The 25,468-nt window shown below is 47.0% G+C and overlaps 2 protein-coding genes across 2 annotated transcripts in view; one reads left to right on the plus strand and one right to left on the minus strand.

Moving 5' to 3' along the window:
• Positions 1-559: 559 nt before the first annotated feature.
• On the minus strand, positions 560-12,470 carry LOC132571161 (zinc finger protein 154-like). The gene is made up of 6 exons (XM_060237838.1): positions 11,293-12,470; positions 9,693-9,813; positions 8,959-9,041; positions 7,377-7,503; positions 5,556-5,633; positions 560-2,105 (listed from the first exon to the last, which is right to left on the minus strand). Exons 1-6 carry the CDS (start codon positions 12,049-12,051, stop codon positions 886-888), a joined length of 2,388 nt encoding a protein of 795 aa, XP_060093821.1. The 5' UTR covers positions 12,052-12,470; the 3' UTR covers positions 560-885.
• Positions 12,471-20,006: 7,536 nt separating this feature from the next.
• The window catches only part of LOC132571830 (paternally-expressed gene 3 protein-like), a 52,307-nt gene continuing 46,845 nt past the window's right edge, over positions 20,007-25,468 (plus strand). Inside the window, exons 1-2 of the mRNA XM_060238623.1 lie at positions 20,007-20,059; positions 22,486-23,465. Of these exons, the coding sequence (XP_060094606.1) occupies positions 22,737-23,465 (729 nt within the window). The 5' untranslated portion in view covers positions 20,007-20,059; positions 22,486-22,736. The remainder of the gene's footprint in view (positions 20,060-22,485; positions 23,466-25,468) is intronic.

Genomic DNA, 25,468 nt, shown 5'->3' on the forward strand with positions numbered 1-25,468 from the left:
CCTACTAGTTTGATAATGATTGTCAATTCTTTTTAATTAATTTACAGCTTAAATGGAAAGCACCACTAATACAAAACATTTTCTTTATTCAACCTTCTTGTTAAAAACATCAGCCCCCTAGTCCCCTTCCTTTTAATTGCAGAACTAGGGAAAAACCGCTTTTTGAATCATCCATATTTAAGCCTGCATGTTTCCTAAAAGTCTGGAACTATGATCAGTTCTGAAACTTAATGTAAATGTTCTGAGGAGTCTTATATTTGGTTGACTAGTTCACAAAGCAGAATCTATTTCTCCATCAGTTGTAGATTATAAAGAATAGCAACTCACAAATAACCTTTTTTAATATTGAATTCCTGCCTTCTACTTCTTCCTTTATTCTTCCGATGTGTAATATGTTTTTTCTAGACTTAATCCTCTATATAGTCAATTCATCAGCTTTTCTTGCATTTCAGAATCTTATCCTTATAATCAAAATGCTATGTTCAATTGCTCTCTCTTTTATTTGGTTTTCACTTAGATCCTGTTCCTCAATTTTCTTCCTTCATTTGCTTCCCCTATCTTTTCTGCTAGTATTATTAGTTTAAATCTGAATTCACCTCTATCAGTCAGTCCTTTTTACAATTTCTTCATTGGTTTTCAATTCATAATCATATTTTTTTAAAAACTTCCTCTATTATAACATTATTTCTTTACAGATGGAAATTAAGTTTCTATTGCATTTACCCCTGTATTTTTGTGGTATTTCATTTTGTTTTCTTTGGCCTTCATTTGGTCATGCAACATTGACACAGTATGAGTGCTCTGATGTATAACAGGAATAAATTCATTATTAAAACTTCTCCCTTTACTGTAGAATTTCTGTAATATTTAGCCTCATCAAGAGCATTAGCAGGGTTTATGTCCTAAATGAATTATCTGATGTCTAATGAATGCCTTTTTCTGAATAAAGGTTTTCCCACACTCAAGACATTCATAAGGTTTCTCCTCTGCATGGGTTTTTTGATGTTTGATCAATGTGTCTCTTCGAGAGAAATTTTTACCGCACTTGGGGCATTCATGTGGTTTTTCCCCTGTATGGGTTTTCTGATGTTCAATTAAGTTACATGGATGATTGAAAGTTTTTCCACACTCTGCACATTCATAAGGCTTCTCCCCAGTGTGGGTTCTCTGATGTTTGATCAATGTATCTCTCCGCAAGAAGTTTTTACCGCACACAGAACACGCATGTGGTCTCTCTCCTGTATGGGTTTTCTTGTGCTCAATCAAGTTACATGGATGATTGAAGTTCTTCCCACACTCAGGACATTCATAAGGCTTCTCTCCTGTATGCGTACGCTGGTGATTGATTAGTGTATCTCTCCGAGAGAAGCTTTTCCCGCATTCAGAACATTTGTGAGGCTTCTCTCCTGTATGGATTTTCTGATGTCTTTTCAGATGTAGTTTCCACCGAAACCCTTTCCCGCACTGGGGACATTGATATGGTCTCTCCCCAGTATGGATTCTCAGATGACTCATTAAGTTCGTTCTCTGGCTGAAGCTTTTACCACAGTGAGAACATTCATGTGGTTTTTCATCAGTGTGGATTCTCTGGTGCCTCATTAATGTTGCTCTACAACTGAATCCTTTCCCACACTCGGGGCATTCACAAGATTTCTCGTCCATATCAATGCTCTGATGTCTAACCCAGATTTCTCTCTGAGAGCACTCTGTCCATTCGTATGATTTCTCTCCCGTGTGCATTCTCTGGTGCTCGTCAAGATAGTATTTTTCCTTGAATCTTTCCCCACACACAGAACAGGCATGGTCATTCTCCTCTGCATGCATCTTAACAAGTTCCAATTTGTAGCAGCATTTTTGCCCATACTTAGAGGACAAAGGCTGCTCCAAACCAGGGTGCATTGAACATTCATTCATGGGAGCTGCAATGTGATCTCTGAGGACACTGTCAGTTTCTCCTTGCAGCTCTCTGGACTTGCATTTTGAATCTGGAATGTCAGCTGTCACAGAAATGTTCCCATGGGGGTTTGCTAGTAATACTGCCTGTGTTGTCTCTGGACCGCCCCCTCCTGTATGAGAATTCTCCATCTTGATCTTTCTCCCTTCACCTGCAAAGAAAATAATTGCAATAATAAAGAGGACACATGCTCTCAACCTCACCTACCTAGCAGGACTGTTCTCAGGATAAATGGAGGCAAAGAGAACGATGAAAGCTGCTTTGAATCCCCACTGTGGAGAAAGGCAAGGTATCAATGTAGTAAATAAACACACATAAAACTGCCTTATACTGATCAATGTGTTATTCTATGGTTCATCAGTATTGTCTACTCAGACTGGCAGCAGCTCTCCAGGGTCTTTCACATCACCTACTGTTTCATCCTTTTAATATTGCCTCATCCTTTTAACTAGAGATGCTGAGGATTGAACTTGAGGGCTTTGGTGGACTGCAAACTGAGTATGAGTACAGTTTGAGTTCAGTGGTACCTTTAAGAGCAACAAAGTTTAATTCTGAGCATAAGTTTAATTCTGTATGCGCACCAAAGTTTTCCCGCACTGGGGACATCGATTAAACTTTGTTCTGTTGTTTCAGACCAAAACAGCTACCTCTGAGCAAGAGAGGGGGAGAAGGAAGCAAGAGAGAGGGAGAAGGAAGCAGATGACAGCCAGTTGCTTGAGGACCTGATAGGAGCTCTCCAGGGCCTGATTTGGCCCCCGGGCTGCATGTTTGACACCCCTGCTCTAATTGCGTCACAGTACACAGCCCTCAAATCCCCAATCACTTACTCATATGTAAGCCATATGGACCTCATAATTGCAGCCTCTCTCACCCAGATACCCAGGAGAGCAGTCGTATCTATAATTGCTTGTGGATTACCCTCTCCTGTACTTTTTTTGCCCTGGCAAATATCAGTTACAAACACACCCACAGCTGAATGCTCTTTCTACCCTGAGAATTAATCTTACCCCAAATGGTAACTCTTGGCTAATTAAGAAGTGTTTCCCCACCCTCTTCTAATCCACTTAACCAGTGAACTTTTAATGATCACATTTCTATTTAACTGATCTGCACTAACAATTATTTCTTCAAGCCTGGGGAACCGCAGTGACCTCCCCTTTACTCCTGCGGCCTATTCCTAATGGAATGGCAAGGCAAACTTTCATGTTAACCTCACTCCAACACACACGAGAATAGCTTTTAATGGTCCTCTGGCTCAAACATTTCCTTGCGCTTACTAATTACCCAGAAGTTATTTCAGGCAGATGTTATTGTGAGGAAAGTTTCAACAAAATAGCGGGCTGTGGCTCTGAAACAAGAAGTACAACCTTTTTGCTGATGGAGAGAAGTCCAAAATGTGTGAAATACTCATTCTAGAAGAAGAAGAAGAATAGAGTTGGAAGGCAGCTCCAGGGTCATCTAGTCCAACCCCCTGCAATATGCAGGAAACTCACAAATACCTACCCTTAAATTCACAGGATTTTCATTGCTGTCAGATGGCCATCTAGCCTCTGTTTAAAAACCTCCAAGGAAGGAGAGCCCACCACCTCCCGAGGAAGCATGTTCCAATGAGGAATCGCTCTAACGGTCAGGAAGTTCTTCCTAATGTTGAGCTGGAAACTCTTGATTTAATTTCAACCCATTGGTTCTGGTCCTACCTTCTGGGGTCACAGAAAACAATTCCACACCATCCTCTATATGACAGCCCTTCAAGAAGAAGAAGACTGTAGATTTATACCCCGCCCTTCTCTCTGAATCAGAGCCGTTTACAATCTCCTTTATTTTCTTTCCCAGAAGCTGCCTTTTCAAGGACAACTCTTGTGAGAGCTATGGCTGTCCCAAGGCCACTCCAGCAGTTGCAAGTGGAGGAGTGGGAAATCAAACCCGGTTCCCCCAGATAAGGGTCCGCACACTTAATCCACTCATCATTCCACGGATATGTCTCTCCTAACCAAGGTTGCCAGGACCTCTCCAGCAACCAGCAGAAGACCTCTTTAGCTGGGAGAGGTGTTTGCCAGTGGCACGCTGACATCACTCCCTGTGCGCTCAGAAGTGACATCAGCACATCACCAAGGATAATGGGATGCTCCGCATTTGGCCAAAATCCCACCATCTCCAGGTGATGCATTGATGTCACTTCCATCTGCCCAAAGAAGGAACATCAGGAAGTTGGGGTGCTGCCAACACCTCTCTGATTTCGTGCCATTTTTTCTCCTGCCAGCCAGCTGAGCGATGGTGGGGAAGCGTTCATGGGTGAGAGGGGATCTCTGCTCCCAGAGGGGGCTTGGTAAGTGTAATGTACTGAGTGACGAGACGAGTTGAAGGCAACATACTTTATTGGCGAGTACATCACAAGAGAGGGAAACGCGGGCCGGGCCCAGTTATATACATACCCCAGAACAACCCTCCGTCTGGCTAGGTCCAATCCTAGCCAGTTAAACTTCCCGCCACAGATCTTGATTGGCGGGGCGTATTAGCGAGCTACATTCGGGGACCAGTGGGCTTCCTCTGGTCGCCTCTGTAGCATTCGCTGTGTTGTAACATCAAGACTGAAATGCAAGACATAACAGTAAGCCTGCTCCCAATATATTGGTTGAAAATCCTTGGGGGGTTTTAGCTTGGAGAAATGTTGACTGAGGGAGTGACATGATAGAGGTTTACAAGATTATGCATGGAATAGAGAGGGTAGAGGAAGAAGTACTTTTCCCCCTTTCTCACGATATGAGAACTCGTGGGCATTCAATGAAATTGCTGAGCAGTCGGGTTAAAATGGATAAAAGGAAGCACTTCTTCACCCAAAGGGTGATTAACATGTGGAATTCACTGCAAAAGAAGGTGGCGTCGGCTGCAAGCATAGCCAGCTTCAAGGGGGGATTGGATGAATACATGGAGCAGAGGTCCATCAGTGGCTATTAGCCACAGTGCATTGATGGAACTTTCTGTTTGGGGCACGTGATGCCCTTTATTCTTGGTGCTTGGGGGGGGGGGCAACAATGGGAGGGCTTCTAGTGTCCTGATCCCACTGATGGACCTCCTGATGGCACCTGGTTTTTTGCTTTTGGTTTTTTTTGGCCACTGTGTGACACAGGATGTTGGACTGGATGGGCCATTGGCCTGATCTAACATGGCTTCTCTTATGTTCTTACCCCTTCACAAGGCTTTTTTTGAGCAAGAACGCACAGGGACCCAGTTCCAGCTGGCTTGGTGTCAGGGGTGTGGCCTAATATGCAAATGATTTCCTGCTGGGCTTTTCCTACAAAAAAGCCCCGTGTGAAACAATCATGAAATGAAAATATGAAAATGAGCTCCTGATGGGCTTTTTCTACAAAAAAGCCCTGCCCTCTCACCAGTTAAGATTGCAATTTCTGAAAGATTCCAGGAGTTTTGGGGGTGGAGTCTAGGAGAGAACAAGGTTTGGGAAAGGAGGAACCTCAGTGGGATATAATGACATTCAGTCCACTCTCTAAAGCAGCTGTTTGCCTCTGATCTCTGTCATCTGGAAACCGCTGGTCATTTCGGAAGATCTCCAGGCCCCACCTGGAGGCTGGTAAGCCTACCTTACCTGACTCTGGTTCCTGAAGTAACATCTCCTCTTTCCCTGGATGGAAAACTGGGTTGGGTTTCGGAATCAAAAGTCCCTCTTGGATAAGAAGAGAGAAAACAGAATTTCCATTTAGAAGGATCGCAGAAGGACTACTTTCGAACAACCCATTAAATAAGGATGCGCATGTTTGGTATTTATAAATAGAATTACTAAGCAACAGGCTATATTTCATGATGGGGGGTGGGGGAAGAAAAATGTTTCTTTAATCAGAGTATGTGGAACTCACTGCCACAAGATGTGGTTGGCTTCAAAAGGAGGATGTGAATATAATCAAGGGGGATTCATCTACTAACAGCTGTTAGCCTTGATTAACACATGGAATGATAACACATAGCCGTGATTAACACATGGAATTCACTGCCACAGGAGGTGGCGGCGGCTACAAACATAGACAGCTTCAAGAGGGGATTGGATAAACATCTGGAGCAGAGGTCTATCAGTGACTACTAGCCACAGCGTACTGTTGGAACTCTCTGTCTGGGGCAGTGATGCTCTGTATTCGGGGGGGGGGCACAGTGTGAGGGCTTCTAGTGTCCTGGCCCCACTGGTGGAGCTCCTGATGGCACTTGTTTTTTTTTTGGCCACTGTGTGACACAGAGTGTTGGACTGGATGGGCCACTGGCCTGATTCAACATGGCTTCTCTTATGTTCTTACGATCAATACTCCCTCTAAGCTGTGGAGTCCTGTGAGCCAGAATTCAACTTTGTGAGCTACAGGCAATAAAGCTGTGAGCTACTGCATAAATGAGTTTGCTCTGGGGCCATCTTTCCTGAGCGAAGACAAAAATGTGTGAGTTGGAGGCTAAAAAACTGAGCTAGCTCGCGCTAACTCAGCTTAGAGGGAACACTGGCCATGATTCAGAGGCAGTGCACTTCTGACTATCAGCTGCTGGGACCAACAAGAGCTTTGAACTTGGTGCTCTGCTTGTAGGCCTTCAAGGGTATCTGGTTGGCCACGGAGTGAAACAGGATGCTGGACCAGGGAGAGCCCTGGTCAGATCCAGCAGAGCTGTTTTAACTGCTTGGATGCTACACAGCAGGTGAGGCTCTGCTGATGGACCTCCTGATGGCCCCTGGGTTTTGGCCACTGTGTGACACAGAGTGTTGAACTGGATGGGCCATCAGCCTCATCCAGCAAGGCTTCCCTTATGTTCTTATACTGTGCCACAAAGATCTACTGTTTTCTAGTTTTATACGTGACTGGCTAACATGGACTTGTACCGTTATGTCATTACTGACAAAGTCTTCAGGCATGAAATTGAATTTAAGTAAAACTGAACAGCTTATCTTTATTAACATTATACTAAAAGAAAGCTGATGCTGGGAAAGATAGAAGACAAAAGAAGAAGGGGATGGCAAAAGATGAGATGGATGGATAGCGTCACTGACATGACTAACATGAATTTGAGTGGACTGTGGAAGACAGGAGGGCCTCGCGTGACTTGGTCCTTGGGGTCGCAAAGAGTTGGACTCGACAGTGCGACTGAACAACAACAAAAAAGCTTATCTTCCCTTCCCTTCATTGGAAATAATGGAGGAGGGGACATCTCCTTTTGGGGCTCATAGAATTGGATCCCCTAGTCCAATATTTTTGAAACTTGGGGGAGGGGGTTGAGGAGAGACACCAGATGCTATATTGAAAATTTGGTGCCTCTGCCTCACAAAACAGGCCCCTCTCCCCAAGCTCAGATACCTATGGATCAATTCTCCATTATACCCTATAGAGACCAGTCATTTTCATATGCTGGATTTATTAGTCTCAGCAGAACAGGTCTTTACCCAAAGACGTCGTGTTCCCACAGATCTCCTCTTTGACTTGCCAGAACATGGTTCTTTGGCCCAAATGTGCCAGAGGCTGTTCCTCCTTTTCGAAAGACACGTCCATCTCCTTGAAGCTCGCAGGTCCCTGAAAGAGGCAAATATTTTTGGCTCAGACCCATCACCCAAGAAACTGCTTTCAGACCTCCTTCATGCATGAGTAACAGAGAAACCTTTCCCTCCCTCTCCTGTATTGCTAGAGTCTAGAGATCCTCAACGTTTTTCAGCCTCTGGGCACCTTCTGAATTCTGACACAGCATGGTAGGCCCAGCCACAAAATGATTGCCACAGCTTATCTTCAGTGAAGATCCTTGTGCGGCAGTGGCAGCTGCTGCCAAAGCAACATTTTTAGAAACACCTTGGAGGGTGCCAGAAAAGGTGACCCCAGCAGAAGGCCTTCAGATCACCCCATCAGATTCACAACAGTCTTCTGAGGGAGCTGAGGCTGTGTATGTATGACTGGACCAAGCTTCTGTGGCAGAGAGGCATTCAAACCTGGGTCTCCCAAATCCTAGGTCTGACGCTCTAGCTGTTTCACCGTGTTGGTTCTCAGTGCCCCATCACTCAGAGCTTTTTTTGTAGCAGGAACTCCTTTGCATATTAGGCCACATCCCTCTTTTGTAGCCAATCCTCCAAGAGCTTACAGAGCTCTTATTACAGGGCCTACTGTAAGCTCTTGGAGGATTGGCTGCATCAGGGTGATGTGGCCTAATACACAAAGGAGATCGTGCTACAAAAAAAAGCCCTGGGCACACTTAGTTTGCTCCCTCATTCCTCAGAGAAGAGTCCTGGACTGCTTAAAGAAGGCGGAAAAAGAGCCCCTCAAACAACTCCTTAAATGAACTCTTCCATTGTATCCAATCCCCTGTTTGCTTATTTATTTGTCTCAATGTTTATATCCTGCCTTTCCCTTAAGCTCAGGGAGGCTCACAAGATTAAAAAACACACAAAATAAAACCTCATCGACCCACCTCCAAGAAAATTCCTGCCGCTTAAACCCTGTGAAAAGCCCTCACAAATGAAATGGACTTGCCTTCCCCTCCTCAGGGAGCCAGTTCAACAAAGTAAGAGCCATTATGGAAAAGAAAAAGGCTCTGGCAGATGGCAAGTACCTTAAATGGGGAAGTAGCTAGAAAGCAGCAACCTGTTGCTTGTAAGACCCTAAGTGAGCATCTGGTAGACCGCTATGTGAAACAGGACTAGGACTTTTGGTGTGATCCAGCAAGGCTCTTCTGAGGTTCTTAAAGTGCTTTAAAAAAAAGAACTGGACATATTCTTGGAGGATAAAGCCTATTGGCTGAAACAGCTAAATAGAACATGTTAAGAGGAGGCTATACCTCAGGGCACCAGGTGCTGGGAAGGATCTGCAGGGAGAGCACCCACATCCAGTTTTCTGGAAAACAGGATGCTGGATGAGATGGACCATTGGCCTGATCCAGCAGGCCTCTTCTGATGGTACCTCTGCCCCTTGCCTTTGTTATTGGATTCTGTCTCCTTTTGTAAAGCTCCAGTCCTGCCCAGAATAGACCCAGTGTCCTTGTACCTCTGCCAGGCTCATTTCTGCCATTTCATGTTGCTCAGGTGGAACAGCTGAAGTGGAGTCACTTGGGAATGTTAGTCCATTGGCTGTAAGGGAAGAAGGGAGAAGAAAGTTTGTGGGGGTGGAGAGCAGAAACAAACCGTGTGATAGCTCTGCAAAACAAAAAGAAGCATTACCATTTGTTTATGTCTACCACCCCCGGATACCAAGAATGGTATAAAGCAGGGGTCTCCAACCGTTTTGGGCCAGTGAGCACTTTTGGAATTTTGAGAGGAGGTGGCAAGCACCACTCTAAAATGGCTGCCACTGGAGATGGAGCCAAATGCAAAATGGCTGCCACAGAATATTTCTCTTCTTATACCTCCTAGGAAGAAGGAAATCTTGAAGGGGGAATGGAATCACATGCTGACTGAGGAAAGCCCAGATGCTCATCCTGCAGTGGAAAATCCTTTTATTTGAATGCGAGCAGTCAACAACAAGCCCTGCCTTACAAAGTCCCTATCTATATTTTGAAAAGCTTGGTGGATGCCAAGGGAAATCCTAGCAGGCACCAAAGTTGGGGAACACTGGTATATGGAGAAGTGTTTTGGGTATCTACTCCCTGGTTACCCATCTCCCTCATATTAGAGACCCTCCAAAATCTGAACCTAAGCATGTTCTAGTTTATTTGTGAGACTTCATCCATTTCTTTCCTTGCTGGGTAAAGTTCAATAAACCATTAACAACTGAATCCTTACCCAGCAAACCAATGTCCTCATCATCTTTTGGCTTTACGTCCATGTAAGCCACACTCTGAGCAGGGTCTGGCAGGGGCCTCTCTGGCTCTAAGGAACTCCTGGCCACCTCCTGAATCGGTACCTGAAACAGCAAAGAAGATCCAATTCAATGTAAAGGAACACCCATAAAGGTGAATGTGGGATTTGGCTGGGTGTAAGGAGCAACAGAGAAACCTTCACAGTTCCATCTGGTCCGCCATTTTGTTTCCAACAGTGGTTACCTAGGCATGAGGCAATGCCGCATCCCACTGTTTCTTATCCACATTATCTACTCCAAGGTACACTGCTTACATTCAAAGAGATTCTGTTTTGCTATCACCAGTGCTGGCCATAGGGCACATGGTGCCCCAGGCAGGCTACCTGCCCCCCCCCCCCCGCTGCCTCCCACACCTCCCTTTACAACGCCGAGCTCCATCACGCCCCTCCATCAATCAGAGCAGCGTGCCATGATGATGATTGGCCCTACCGGCTTCGAGACGGCCAGCACCTGAGTGTTCTTTGAAAACAGTACTGGAGGAGGCTTCTCCCCTCTCCTTTCCAGAACCAGAAGTGAGGGGGGAGCAAAGTCTCCTCCAGCTCTATCTTCACTCAAAGCCAGTAGGGCCAATCCTTGTCGCGGCGCACTCCTCTGATTGCACTGGGGGGTGGGGAGTGCGGCTAGGCGTGCCAATCCCCAGGTCCCAGCAGGGGTTCTTCCGCTTCCCCAGGCTTTTTCCTGCCCCTAGTCAGCTGGCCAGAGGAGCAAACCCCGCCCCAGAGGACCATGTGACTTTCCACATCTTGAGGCTTCAGTCTCCAATTGAAAGGCTTCCTCTTGGGATGGTGTGTTACTTTGTAGAAGTTGGTAGCAACTCATGAGTAGAGAGGCCAATCCCTCACTTCCAAGTCTCCAGAAACAGGGAGGGGGGGCAGGGGGGAGGGAAACATCTGCTGAGCACTTCATTATTCCCTATGTGGAGATCGATTCTCAAAGGGTATAATGGGGAATTGATCTGGAGATTTTGGGGGCTCTGGGGGAGCTGTTTTTTGAGGTAGAGACACCAAATTTTCAGTACAGTATCTAGTTTTTCTCCCCCAAGTACCCCCAAGTTTCAAAACGATCGGACCGGGGGTCCCAAAAGAAGATGCTCCTATCCTTCATCATTTCCTATGGAAGGAAGACATTTTAAAAGGTGTGCTGTCCCTTTAAATGTGATGGCCAGAACTCCCTTGGAGTTCAATTATGCTTGTCACACCCTTGTTCCTGGCTCCACCCCCAAAGTATCCTGGCTCCACCCCCAACGTCCCCAGATATTTCTTGAATTAGACTTGACAACCCTAACCCTAAGCGCGGCAGAAGGGAAGGGAGGGGGCTGGCAGTGGTGGCAGCAGCAGCGGGGGGGCGGGGGGGAGAGGCAAATTTAGGCCTTTGTCTTGGGCACATGGAGGCCACTGATCACCTGGAAAACAGCATCCCTTTAAGCCTTTTCTCCAGTCCTGTGAGCCATCCTACATAGAAGCCACAGAATGCACACAAACATTTTGTTCTTAAAGAGAAAAACAGTTAAGCCCTCGGTCTGACCTGCCACTTCCACGACTCAGCCTTTTGCCGATTCATCAGGAAATCTTCCACCAGGCTCAGAGCTTGGGCGCCATTCTCTGGTCCCCCTTCCCTGACCCACCTCTGGAGCTCATGGGGCAGGATGGCCAGGAACTGCTCCAAGATCAGCAGCTCCAAGATCTGCTCCTTGGTGTGCCTCTCGGGCCTCAGCCACCGACAACAAAGTTTTCGCAGCTGACTGTACACCTTTCGTGGGTCGTCCGTCTCCTGACAGCGGAACTGCCTGAATTGCTGGCGCTGCGTCTCCACACGCATGGCGTTCCCTCGCAAGATGGCCACCTTCACCTTCCCATAATCCTCCCTGTCTCCAGCTTCCAAATGACACAAGAACTGCACAACATCTCTGCTAAGCGCCGGCAGGAGCCGGCTCACCCACTCTTCCCTTGGCCAACGGCAGGCTTCAGCGATTTGTTCAAAAGCGGACAGGAAAACCTTGACGTTGTCACACAGGGGGGACTCTGGCAGAAGCGGGTTCTCACCTCCCCTGTGAGGGGGTTCCAGCCCTCTCAGGAAGTTCTGGCACTGGGTATCCCAGTGTTGTTCCTTACATAGTTCCTGGTCCGATACTCTCCACTCTGGCTGTTCCACCGTGCCCTCTGAGGGACCCAGCAGGGGAGGTTTTCCTGCTTCTTCCAAGTTCTCTTCTTGTTTGGGAGAGCCTACAGGGCTTTCCTCTTCCATTTCCATCCTTAGCTGTCTGTGTTCTTCCTGATTGCTCATTGAAAGGCCCAGGCTAGCCCCGTCTCATCAGATTTCAAAAGCTAAGCAGGGTCAGTCGTGGTTAATACTTGGATGGGAAATTGCCCTGATCTGGCCCAGTCTTGTCAGATCTTGGAAGGTAAGTGGATCTCAGAAGCTAAACTAGGCCCCTGTTAGTACTTGAGTGGGAGACCACCAAGGAAGTCCAGAGTTCGCGATGCAGAGGCAGGCAATGGCAAACCACCTCTGAACGTCTCTTGCCTTGAAAACCTCACGGGGGTCACCATAACTGGGCTGTAGTTTGACGACGCTTTCTATCGCCAGCCTCGCCAATGGAGTGATCTCAGCCTCGGCCCTCTTGCACGACAACCCAGAAGTACTGTCAGAGGTCGTCAACACCATTGCCTGGGTCTGTTCCTGGCATTCAAGATGGCGTCTCTCTGTGTGAAAAGGGCATGCAAAAAGGACTGTGAAGATGCCAGCAAGAAAGATATGCGTAATGCGGAAGGCCCAGGCTGGGCTGATCATATCAGATTTCGGAAGCTAATATAACAGAACACAGTGCCACTGTAGCAAAAAGTGCTAAAACAATTAGCACCATTCTCCCAAAATTATATTTGTTTGTATAGTGTATTTTTAAAGCGTATATATTTTTTAAATCGGTGCTCCTGTTCTTGAAATTCTCATACAAAATGAGTTCAGTTAATACTATCACAGAGAACACATCTGATGAACTTTGATAAATTCTTTTAATTGATGAACTTGATTAGTTTTGATGAATTCTGCTAAATTATGGACTTTGATTATTTTTACTATTGATGTATTGATGACCCTTTGTTTAGATCCTATGCAGGGGTGGCCAAACGGTGGCTCAGGAGCTGCATGTGGCTCTTTCACACATATTGTGTGGCTCTCAAGAGCCAGTTTGATGTAGTGGTTAAGAGTGCGGTCTCTTATCTGGGAGAACCGGGTTTGATTTCCCACTCCTCCACTTGCACCTGCTGGAATGGCCTTGGGTCAGCCATAGCTCTGGCAGAGGTTGTCCTTGAAAGGGCAGCTGCTGTGAGAGCCCTCTCAGCCCCACCCACCTCACAGGGTGTCTGTTGTGGGGGAGGAAGGGATTGTGAGCCGCTCTGAGACTCTTCAGAGTGGAGGGCGGGATATAAATCCAATATCATCATCTTCTTCTTCTTCTTCTTCTTCTTCTTCTTCTTCTTCTTCTTCTTCTTCTTCTTCTTCTTCTTCTTCTTCTTCTTCAAAACCTCTACTACCCTGGCTTGGAGAAGGCATTTATCTCTTTAAAGCAGTTCTCCAAGCCAAGCCAGATGGCAACTTGGAGAATGCATTTTAAGTTAAAGTTGCTTTCTTTCTACCTCTCCCTCCTCTCTCCCCAACTGTTTTTTCCTTCCTTCCTTCCTTCCTTCCTTCCTTCCTTCCTTCCTTCCTTCCTTCCTTCCTTCCTATGTTTCACATTCATGTATTGCGGCTCTCAAACGCCTGACATTTTTTCTATGTGGCTCTTACATTAAGCATGTTTGGCCACCCCTGAATTCCTATGGATCTTATATTGTTCAGTGATTCAATATATTTCATGATTCTTTATGTTCTCTGTTTCTGGCACCTTTAAGACCAACAAAGCTTTATTTGTGGTATGAGCTTTCACGTGCACTCACATGAGGAAGTTTCTAAAAAGCATTTATAACCCACTTTTCTCCCTGCTTGGCGATAAACCTTGAAGGAAGAAAACTTGACAAATAAATAAACCAAAAAGGAATGGGAAAGTCCAGCATCTTGTGCTACTAAAAATTTAAGAAGCCTTCAAGGTAAAAATATGGATCGAGTCAGAAGAAGCTGGGGAGACCCAAGATGTGTCTCGAAGCACTAGGATGCTGTGCGGATGCAGAGGGGAGGGAACCGCTTCCCTATGGCATAAGTGACCAGAGATAGGGACAGTTTCCAGCAGACAGGAGTTGCCTTCAGCAGTATTGGAGGGAGGGAAGCAATCCTTGAGTTGGTTAACAGAGGAATGACTCTGGAGGTCCCTTCCAACTCTATGATTCTGATTCTACTCTATGATTCTATGAATTCTAGGGTTGCCAAACTCCAGGTGGTGGCTGAAGATCTCTCGGAATCACAACTCATCTCCAGGCAACAGCCATCAGTTTACCTGGGGAAAATGCCATTCTGGAAGGTGAACTCTATGCCATTATATCCCATTGAAGTCCCTCCCATCCCCCAGAACCATCCTCCCCAGCTCCACCACCTCAAATCTCCAGGTATTTCCCAACCCAGAGCTGGTAACCCTAGGAACGACCCTCATTCCCTTATTCTCCTCTTCCAAATATTCCAAGGCATTGCAACTGGGCACATCACAGAGCACCAGGGGCTAGGTCTTTGCCCCAAGGAGTTTACAATTTGGAATCTGCCATAAGGGAGATGAGAGAGGCAGGTGGAGATTAACAGGGGGTGGGGAGAGACATTTGGGGAGTGGGGGGATGGAGTAGGGTTGCCAGTCCCTAGGTGGGGGCAGGGGATCCCCCAGTTTGGAGGCCCTTCCCCCACTTCAGGGTTATCAGAAAGCGGGCAAGGGAGGGAAATGTCTGCTAGGCACGCCATTATACTCTATGAAGACCAATTCCCATAGGGTATAATGGAGAATTGATCCACGGGTATCTGGGGCTCAGGAGGGCTGGGTTTTTTATATATATATAGAGGCACCAATTTTCAGCACCCAGTGCCTCTCCCCAAAATACCCTCCAAGTTTCAAAAGGATTGGACTAAGGGGGGCAATTCTATGAGCCCCCAAAGAAGGCGCCCCTATCTTTTATTACTTCCAATGGAGGGGAGGCATTTAAAAGATGTACAGTCCCTTTAAATGTGATGACCAGAACTCCCTTTGGAGTTCAATTATGCTTGTCACACCCTTGCTCCTGGCCCTACCCCCAGTGTCTCCTGACTCCACCCCCAAAGTCCCCAGATACTTCTTGAATTGGACTTGGCAACCCTAACTGGGAGACACTGTATGCCAAAGGCTTTGTAGAGGTGCCTTTGAGGAGGGTAGGGGGGCATCCCCACAGGTGATGAGGAGCAGCTAGGCTTGCCAGCTACCTCAGTGGGGGTACAATGCCATAGCGCCCACCCTGCCAAGCAGCCGTTTTCTTCGGGGGAACTGATCTCTGTAGTCTGGAGATGAGCTGTAATTCCGGGGAGGGGGATCCCCAGGTCCCACCTGGAGGCTGGCATCAGATCCAGGCATGAGGGACAGCAAGAGAACTGTAGGGGGCATCAGGAGCCCAGGAAACCCCTCCAGCCTGCTGCAAAGAACCCACCCCCACCCCATTTGTGTTCTGCCTTCTGCCTTCTTCCGGAAAGGGGGGGGGGGGGAATGGACAAGCTGCACAACTCCCCCCTTTGAGAATAGGCTGCTGATCTCCCCCCTCTCCCTGTAGGCTTCCCATCCACAGATCTTTCTTTGGCACAAAGCCTCCCCCCTCCCCATTGCTCACCTCTCCCGGAGCCATTCAAAAGCCTCCCTCCATGGAGAGAGGGGGGAGCTTCCCTACCGCCCTCCCCACTTCCCTTCTCCAATTTCTCCAGAAGCCAGAGTTTAACCCTTTCGAGGGCGGGCAGGCGCCAATCCAGTGCGGCCTATGCTGGAGTCTGAATGTGGGGCGGGGGGAGCGGGGGCTGAATGGGGTTTTGCCAAAGCAAAACTTGAGTACCTCTAACGTAGCAGACCAGCCCATTTGGGGAGTGCAGGTTTTCTCTACGGCGGGGGGGTGGGGGGAGGAGAGGAGGAGGAAGAAAAAGATGATGATATTGGATTTCCTGTACTCTGAATCTCAGCGTCTCAGAGCAGTCACAATCTCCTTTTATCTCCCCCACCCACCCACAACAGGCACCCTGTGAGGTGGGTGGGGCTGAGAGAACTCTTACAAGCAACAGCCCTTTCAAGGACAACAACTGCAAGAGCTATGGCTGACCCAAGGCCATCCCAGCAGCTGCAAGTGGAGGAGTGGGGAATCAAACCCAGTTCTCCCAGATAAGAGTCTGCACGCTTCACCACTACATCAAACTGGCTCACTACACCAACCAGATCTGCTTTGCTGATTCCAGCCAAGGACAGCATTCTGTTTCCAACCAAGCTAGGCATGAAGGTGACAGTCATCCCCCTATTTTCCCCCCTCTCCCCAGCAGGGCTTTTGTAGTACAAAATGCCCAGCAGGAACTCATTTGCATATTAGGCCACAGCCTTTTTGTCACCATTGTTTCACACGGCTTTTTTGTAGAAAAAGCTCGGCAAGAACTCATTTGCATGTTAGGCCACACCCCCTGACAACAAGCTAGCCGGAACTGTGTTCCTGTGCGTTCCTGCTCAAGAAAAAAGTCCTGCTCCCCGGTATCTAATGAATGGGAATAGACTGGCACTGTGTATGGAGGTTCTGCTATGGCTAGAGACACATCCTCAGTGGATTTGTCCAAACTCTTAAACAAACAAACAAACCTGTACTCTTAGGAGTCTTAGCCAAATCTAGGTGGATAGCCGTGTTGGTCCAAAGCAACAGAACAAAGTTTGAGTCCAGTGGCACTTTGAGACCCACAAAGTTTAATTCTGGGTATAAGAAGTATGTCCGTGCACATGAAAGCTTGTACCCAGAATTAAACTTTCTTGGTGTTAAAGGTGCTACTGGACTCAAATTTAGCCAAATGTAGTGGCACTGAGTCCCTCCTGTAATTTATATCTTTTATTAAACAAAGCTTTATTTCATTGGATGTCCTTTGCTGGGTGATGCCTTATGCTTGCACTAACCACAGACTGATACCTGGAAATAGAGCAAGCAAGGATTTTATTGCAGTGTAATATTTTTTTTTATTCTAGCTATGCTCTGCACATCCACCCCTCACGTTATCCTCTGGCTTTACTAAAATGGCATTTTAAAATTTTATTTTGTGTTAAGTTTTAATTGCTTCTTTAGCCCCGGGGGCCTGTGTATTTTGAGCTGCAGGCAGGTCCAAATAACTGTTGGCTTTTATATTTTCAGGGGGCACAGAGCCTCTGCAGTTCCTTTCCTGTAAAATAGGATTGCCAACCTCCAGGTGGTAGCTGGAGATCTCCTGGGATTACAACTGATCTCCAGGTAACACAGAGCAGTTCTCTTGGAGAAAATGGCCGCTTTGGAAGGCAGACTTTCTGGCATTATACGCCACTGAAGCCCCTCCCCCTCCACAAACCCTGCCCTCCTCAGGCTCCACCCTCAAAACCTCCAGGAATTTCCCAACCCAGAGTTGACAATCACACTGCAATCCAAACCAAAAACCAAGGAACCTCCTTTAATAATGCAGATTATCTCCTTCACCCCATTTTAGACTACTGCCTATTAAGCATCTATTTCAAGATCTCAACCCCCCACTCCTTTTTTTTTTTTGCCAGGCTTACTATTAATTTTTTGCTTCGCATCCAAGCTAATGAAGAATTCTGTTGATCTCAGAAGCTGGCTTTATTCCTCTGGGACTTTTTAGCAGGTCCCACCAAAAACATCCCCATACTGTATATTTGGGCATTTTTTAAATGAATGAAGACACTGGTTGCATTCCCCAGCTTTCCTCATCGGAGCTTAAGGAGTCTTAAGTGTTGCCAGATTTTAAAAACTGGTCTGTTCTTCTGTCTTTTAACGCAGGCTTGATCTGGAGCAACAGGCATGCTGCTTTTCTCCATCCCACGTGTGTGGGTTGTGATGCAGGAAACGCATTTCTTCCGTCCGGATCTCCTGTTTTTGGACATGGGTTTAGGTGGGGGAAGAATCCAGTTCTTACTTAGATACTACAGTCGATGTATGTGTTGCATTATTGATAGCATAACCAAAGACAAACACAAAAGACCCAATTTCCTTGGGTCATGAATAGCTGTGCAGAGCATTTTCGCAGCTGAAACTTTCCATACCTCTGCAGGGTAAGGTACACTAGCTAGGGTAGCCAACCTCCAGATGAGGCCTGGGGATCTCCCCGAATTACAAGGCAACTCCAGATGACAGGGGTCAGTTTCCCTTAAGAAAACTCCTGCTTTGGAGGGCGATGTGCCCTGTGGGGGTCCCTTCTTTCTCCAAACCCCACCCTCTGCAGATTCCACCTAAATCTCCAGGAATTCCCCAAAACAAAGTTGGCAACCCTAGCAGCAGCCAAAATTCTCTTTCCCTTGGCCATAGTAATAAAAGTGACAGTCTCAATAGCCTACACCTTTCCGCGATTGGGGGAAACTGGGCTGTCATATTTTTTGCTCGTTATTACGTGGCTTTCATAGCACAGGAGCCCTGCCCAAATGGGACCAGCCATCTGGGCAATACTCAACAGCCCGCCAAGACTGCCAACTTTTTTCACTAGCCAGGGTACTGTGCTTTTGGCGTGCTAAGATTTCCCGTAGCATCGAAAGAAAACTAGTGATGGAATGGTTTACCTGCTGAATTTCTGCATGTTCGGTTGCTGCAAATAGCAGCAGTTTGGCAAGCTCTGAATAAACCAATAGAACAACGTTGGTGTCCAGTGACAGCTTTAAGGCCGACAAAGTTTAATTCTGGGTCTAGCTGTCGTGTGCATGCCCACTGGTGCAGAATAAAACTTTGTTGGCCTTAAAGGTACCAGTGGACTCAAACTTTTACAGCTGTTTCAGACCAGGGGTGGCCAGGATTTGGCTCGGGAGCCACATGTGACTCTTTTATTCATATTGTGTGGCTCAAAAGTCCCCTCCACCCTGTCTGCCAGCTTGCAGAATGCATTTAAAGTTAAAACTGCTTTCTTTCCATCTCTTCTTCATCCCTTCGCTCCATCTATTTGCCTGCCTGCCTGTCTTGTGGCTCTCAAACATCTGATGTTCATGTCTTGTGGCTCTCAAACACCAGACATTTATTCTATGAGAGCCAGTTTGGTGTAGTGGTGAAGTGTGCAGACTCTTATCTGGGAGAACCCGGTTTGATTCCCCACTCCTCCACCTGCAGCTGCTGGAATGGCCTTCGGTCAGCCATAGCTCTCTCAAGAGTTGTCCTTGAAAGGGCAGCTGCTGCGAGAGCCCTCTCAGCCCCACCCACCTCACAGGGTGTCTGTTGTGGGGGCCCCTCACTGTGGGGGTGAAGCTATAGGACAGAGGTGTCAAACTCATAAATGAGACCTTGTCAGGCCGGGCCATGTCAGGCTGGGCCATGTGTGTTCCTATTTTATAATAGGTAGCAGAGATATAAACTTTATAAAGGACACAGACAAACACAATTAAAGATTTTTTAAAAAACTTAAAACATGCTTAAAACATTAGCACTCATTGGTCTTAAAAGTGCTTTATTTGTATTTCTTCCCTGGGATCCAGGGAACTGGGCAAAGGAAGCTCTGGCTCTTTCCTGCCTTCCCCAGGGGACCAGGAGAGGGAGGAGACTCAGTCAATAGAAGGAAGAGAGGCTTGGCTCAGTAGCTGTGCTGTGTGATTGTGATAGCCTGGCAAAGCAAGCTCTTTCTCCCCCTCTTCTTCCCCAAGTAAGGAGCCTCAATCAATGGAGAAAACAGAGGGTCTATAGCTCCTGTGCAACTGAGCAAGCCTTGCAAAGCAAGCTGTTACACAGAAGGAAGCAAGAGAGAAGGAGAAGGATGCAGACAAAAGCCAGTTGCTTGGGGGCCTGATTCGGCCTCCAGGCCAGATATTTGACACCCCTGATACAGGAGATGGTAAGTCGCTCTGAGTCTCTGATTTGGAGAGAAGGGCAGGGTATAAATCTGCAGCCTTCTTCTTCTTCATTCTTCTTCTATGTGGCTCTTACGTTAAGCAAGTTTGGCCACCCCTGCTTCAGACCAACACGTCTACTTACCAACTACAGCGACTTTCAGCTAGCTGGAAATTTATGGGAAGTTCTCAAAGGGTTAAAGTAAGAAAGTTGTCCTTCCTAGAGGTCTCATTTGCATCAATGACTTCCTGTGCTGTCTCCTCTGGCTCTCCCTCTCTCTGGTTGGGTGGGAGTGGAAAACTGGCTTTTGAATTGCTTAAATTCCCAAGGTGAGTTAAAAGCCCCCCCCCTCCCAATTAAAAACAGGGTTCTCAAGGAAGGGGGACACTCCAGAGATACTGATCTGGAAAAGAAAAATAAAACCTAAATGCATAAGAATTTCCTTGCTGTTTCAAATGCACATTCTGTTTTTGGGATCTAGCCAGATTCTTTCCTTTGTTATCTATACCCAGGAGCCCTCACTCAAGAGATAGACTGCCTCTGTAGAGGGAGGCTCCATTCTTTGCTGTTGTGGCTAGTAGACATTAATTGAGTTATCTGCCATAAGTTTGTCTATATGTGTATGTGTTACTGCCTTCACGGTTATTGCCTTGATTGTTATTATCCTGTGTTTGATGTTTGCATTGAAGAACAGGACCAATTGTGGCTATGGTCATTTTTGAATGATTTTTCTCTTTGCTTAGATCAAGATGTCTGTCTGTAGCAGCAGGAGAGAGGAAGAGTCCAGGAGCACCTTCAAGACTAATAAAATTTGTAGCAGGGTAGGAGCTTTTGGGAGTCACTGCTTCAGAGACCTGAAGAAGTGAGCAGTGACTCCCAAAAGGTCATCCCTTGCCACAAATGTTCGTCTTGAAGATGCTACTGGACTCTTGTTCTTTTCTTCGCTTGTTTGGCATCTGTAATACAAGCTCAGCCAGTTTGGTGTAGTGGTCAAGCGTGCGGACTCTTCTCTGGTAGAACCTGGTTTGATTCCCCACTCCCCCACTTGCAGCTGCTGGAATGGCGTTGGGTTAGCCATAGCTCTTGAAGGAGTTGTCTTTGAAAGGGCAGTTGCTGTAAAAAGCTCTCTCAGTCCCACCTTCCTCACAGGGTGTGGGGGAGGAAGGTAAAGAAGATTAAGCTGCTCTGAGACTCAGATTCAGAGTGAAGGGCGGGGTATAAATCCAATTCTCCTCCTCTTCTTCCTTAAAAATGTTAATGGGACAAAAGCTGTAGGCTGCGTAGATTTATGACTTATAGTGGAATCTAAAATATGCCATTCTGTCATGGATTTTAATATACATCCAGAGCAAGATTTGCAACCGGTAGCATCTTAAAAGACCAACAAGATTTCCAGGGTAGATTCTTTTAAGAATCAAAGCTTCCTTCATCAGGTATTTGAAGACTAGTTCTTCATAAGATGTTACTTCAGATGTGCCTGGTACTAGCTGAATAACTTCAGGATTGTCTTATCACTTTCTTATGCTAAATAATAATAGAATCGTAGCGTTGGAAGGGACCTCCAGGGTCATCTAGTCCAACCTCCTGCATAATGCAGTTAATTCAGAGATACCTCTCCCCTTACCCCCTTCCTGCCCTCCTTCTCATGATCTGCCTAAATATGTAATCATGTAGGCTGGGTTTAATTAGATAGCATCAGTTAATCGAACAGTAATGGCTCGTGAAATTGGCTTTTGACTTCCTGTAGCAAATTCAAACAGGGTGTTTTTTTGTTTTAAATTGTCATCATTATGAGGAATGGTTGCTGCCCTCAAAAGTTACTCAGCTAGCCCCAAGTACTTCTGGAGTAACATTTTACGAAGAGCTGGCAGTCTGCCATCAGGAATCCTGTCAAACTGAACAGTGACACTGTTAGTAGCAAACAGAACAGTGACGCTCTTAGTTTCTGAAGAACTGAGCAGAGACTCATGAAAGCTCATTCCCTGCCACACATTCTGTTAGTCTTTAAGGCGCTACTGGATTCCTGCTCTTTTCTGCTATTAGCAGCACTCAGAATATAGCTTTCACAATTTTTCTTAAAATTTCACTTCCAGTGTTTTTGGGCACCCTAGGAGACACTCTTGTGTCACACAGGGGCCAAAACCCAGGTACCATCAGGAGGTCCACCAGCGGGGCCAGAGCGCAGGAAGCCCTCTCACTGTTGCCCCCCAAGCACCAAGAAGACAGAGCATCACTGCCCCAGACAGAGCATTCCATCTGTACCTTGTGGCTAAGATCCACTCATGGATCTCTATTCCAGAAGTTTATCCGATCCCCTCTTGAAGCTGTTTGCCCCCTGGAGTACATGTAAGTTCCCCCACTGGTGACAATAACAGAAATATGAGGAATTTGTAAAACAGGACTCTGTCCTGAGCCTAAACTACCTCACAGGGTTGTTGTAAAGGTAAAATAGAGGAATGGAAAACAGTAGGGGAGAGGCTGTGGCTCAGTGACAGAACATCTGCCTAGCATGCAGAAGATCCCAGGTTCAATTCCTGGCATCTCCAGTGAAAGATCAGGTTGTAGTTGGTGATATAAAACACCTCAACCAGAGAGGAACTGCCAGTCTGAGTAGACAGTACTGATATGGATGGATGGTGTGATTGACTATAAGACAGTTCACATGTTCAACATTTTCCCTCCTGAGTGCCTTGGGAGGAAGGGTGGAATACAAATACCAAAAAAATATTATTTGTTTTGTCTCTCTCTTCATCAGGACTTCTTGCCACTCAGGAAAACCTCTTGAGACTCCCCTCCCCCCTCAAATGGACCAATATTAAAGTCTTTGATGAAAGAACTGTGTTATCCATGAAAGTCCCCTGTTGTGGGATTGATCAGTTTCATTGACTGGACTCTCCACCCCCTCTTGCGTACCCAGATATAGTTTGAACACACTCAGCTAAGTTCAAAACAGGAGGGGGGAGTACCTCGAAAGAGGCCATCTTGAATTGGAGGCTGTCTCTGCAAATGAAAATGGAGCAACAGACTCCGTCAGGGATAGGGAAAGTAGCAGAAGGCCCAGAAAAAGTGTCTCAGACCAGCCAGCCCGACTGTGTTGGAGATTTCCCAAGGTGCCTTGCATCAAAATGGCTTAAGCAGGATCTTGAGGAAGGACAGATCAAGGAATGGGAAGGCCAATGGCAGGAATTCTTGAAGACCTTAGATTGCCCTCCGGGATGGGGAAACCCACCAGCAAAAGACCCTGGACCCTGGGATGATGCCAAGACCTTTTTGGCCTCCTTTGAGCAAGTGGCTGAAGCCTGCCAGTGGCCAAGAGAAGAGTGGGCGGCCCGGCTCCTGCCAGCGCTGAGCGGAGAAGCCGAGCAGGCCGTTACCATCCTAGAAGTCAAAGACAGGGTGGACTATGGGAAGGTGAAAGCTGCCATCTTGAGAGGGGACGCTATCAAAATGGAGACGCAGCGCCAACACTTCCGGCAGTTCCGCTACCAGGACATCGAAGACCCACGGAGGGTTTACAGCCAACTCCAGGAGCTTTGCCGCCGGTGGCTGAAGCCGGAGAGGCGCACCAAGGAACAGATCTTGGAACTGCTGATCCTGGAGCAATTCCTGGCCATCCTGCCTCCAGAAATCCAGAACTGGGTCCGGGAATGTGGTCCAGAGAGCTGCATCCAGACAGCCAGTCTGGCGGAGGACTTCCTGATGAGCCAGCAGGAGACAGAGACGTGGAAATGGCAGGTGAGGCTGTGATGCTGATGAGGATCATGTGACACCCCTTAGCTGTCTTCTCCATTTTTGTTGTTAGGGTGTGCAATATACCCAACTGAAAAGATTTGCATTTCCTGAAAAGTGGGTAGGGGCCACTGTTCCCTCTAAGCTGAGTTAGTGTGAGCTAGATCACAGTTTTTTAGCCTCTGGCTCACACATTTTTGTCTTAGCTCAGGAAAAATGGCCCCAGAGCGAAGTAATTCATGCAGTAGCTCACAGATTTAACGCCGGTAGCTCTCAGCTTAGAGGGAACATTGGTAGGGGCAGTGGCTCAGTGGTAGAGCTTCTGCTTGGTAAGCAGAAGGTCCCAGGTGTTCAATCTCCGGCATCTCCCAACTAAAAAGGGTCCAGGCAAATAGGTGTGAAAAACCTCAGCTTGAGACCCTGGAGAGCCGCTGACAGTCTGAGAAGACAATACTGACTTTGATGGACTGAGGGTCTGATTCAGTATAAGGCAGCTTCATATGTTCATATATATGTTCATGTCGTAGATAGGTGTCAGAATGGCCTGATGGGGAGATCTTGAATATTACGGGCATTTTGTCAAAGTTTGATAGCTGACAATGCTCCAAATGTAGAATAGACCCAACTCAGGCGTTTCCTCGATCTCTCCTCCCTATGTTTCTAATTAATGTCTTTCTGCTGGTAGACAGGTAAATAATTTGAGTATATATTTTAGTGCTAGCAGCCTATGTAGCCCAGTTTAGCCTAAGCTTGTTAGAGCTTGAAATCTAAGCAGGGCTGGCCTTGGTACTTGGATGGGAGACCCCCAAGGGTATTTAGGATTTCTATGCTGAGGAGGGTTGCCAATCCCCAGGTGGGGGCAGGGGATCCCCTGGTTTGGAGGCCCTCCCCCCGCTTCAGGTTCGTCAGAAAGCGGGGGGAGGGGGGAAATGTCTGCTGGGAACTCTATTATTCCCTATGGAGATTTATTCCTATAGAAAATAACGGAGATTTGATCCGCGGGAATCTGGGGCTCTGGGGGGGGCTGTTTTTTAATAATAATAATAATAATAATAAATTTTATTTATATCCCGCCCTCCCCGCCTAGGCAGGCTCAGGGCGGCTGACAAGAGTTCGATAAAATTATACAATATAAAGTATACAATATAAGGTAATTTAAAACAACATTTAAGTTATACATTGATTTAAAACAACAATCTAAAACCAGTTCCAAATGTCTGGATCATTCCATAGTTTAAACGGCGGTGATCTTCCTGATGTTATCTGTACACTTGTATTATGGCAGGGGTCACTAGATAAATAGTTGGTAATTAAACAGCCATCCTATCAAGTTCTACAAACGCCTGCTTGAAAAGGATGGTCTTACAGGCCCTGCGGAATTGGTCCAAATTCCGCAGGGCCCGTACCTCCTCCGGAAGTTGATTCCAAAGGCACGGGGCTATAACAGAGAAGGCCCGTGCCCGTGTACTCTGTAATTTCGCCTCCTTTGGCCCAGGGATAGTCAGCGTGTTCTTCCCTGCCGACCTCAGTGCTCTTTGGGGCTCATATGGGGAGAGACGGTCCCTCAGGTAGGCAGGTCCTCGGCCATATAGGGCTTTAAAGGTAATAACCAGCACTTTGTATCGGACCCGGTATGTAACTGGCAGCCAGTGCAGTTCACGCAGCCCCGGCTGTATATGCTCCCATTTCGGGAGTCCCAATAACAGCCTGGCCGCTGCGTTCTGCACTAGCTGCAGCTTCCGGGTTCGACACAAAGGCAGCCCCATGTAGAGGGCATTGCAGTAGTCTAGTCTTGAGGTGACCGTCGCATGGATCACTGTTGCCAGGTCCCGGCGCTCCAGGAAAGGAGCCAGCTGCCTTGCCCGCTTCAGGTGGAAGAATGCCGACTTGGCAGTGGCCGCTACCTGGGCCTCCATTGATAGTGAAGGCTCCAGTAGGACTCCCAGGCTCTTGACCCGGCCCGCCGCCTTCAACGGCGCACCGTCAAAAACCGGGAGAGGTATTTCCCT

The sequence above is a fragment of the Heteronotia binoei genome, chromosome 5 (genome assembly GCF_032191835.1).
Source record: "Heteronotia binoei isolate CCM8104 ecotype False Entrance Well chromosome 5, APGP_CSIRO_Hbin_v1, whole genome shotgun sequence".
Classification (NCBI taxonomy): Eukaryota; Metazoa; Chordata; class Lepidosauria; order Squamata; family Gekkonidae; genus Heteronotia; species Heteronotia binoei.

Bases quoted from the DNA above. Each gene is read 5' to 3' on its own strand.
- LOC132571161 (XM_060237838.1), bottom strand. From the start codon at position 12,051: ATGAGCAATCAGGAAGAACACAGACAGCTAAGGATGGAAATGGAAGAG. The intron at 9,042-9,692 runs GTAAGGATTCAG...CTTCCCTTACAG, and splicing joins TGAGGACATTGGTTTGCTGG to CCAATGGACTAACATTCCCA. The intron at 2,106-5,555 runs GTAAGGTAGGCT...TTTTCTTTGCAG, and splicing joins ACTTCAGGAACCAGAGTCAG to GTGAAGGGAGAAAGATCAAG.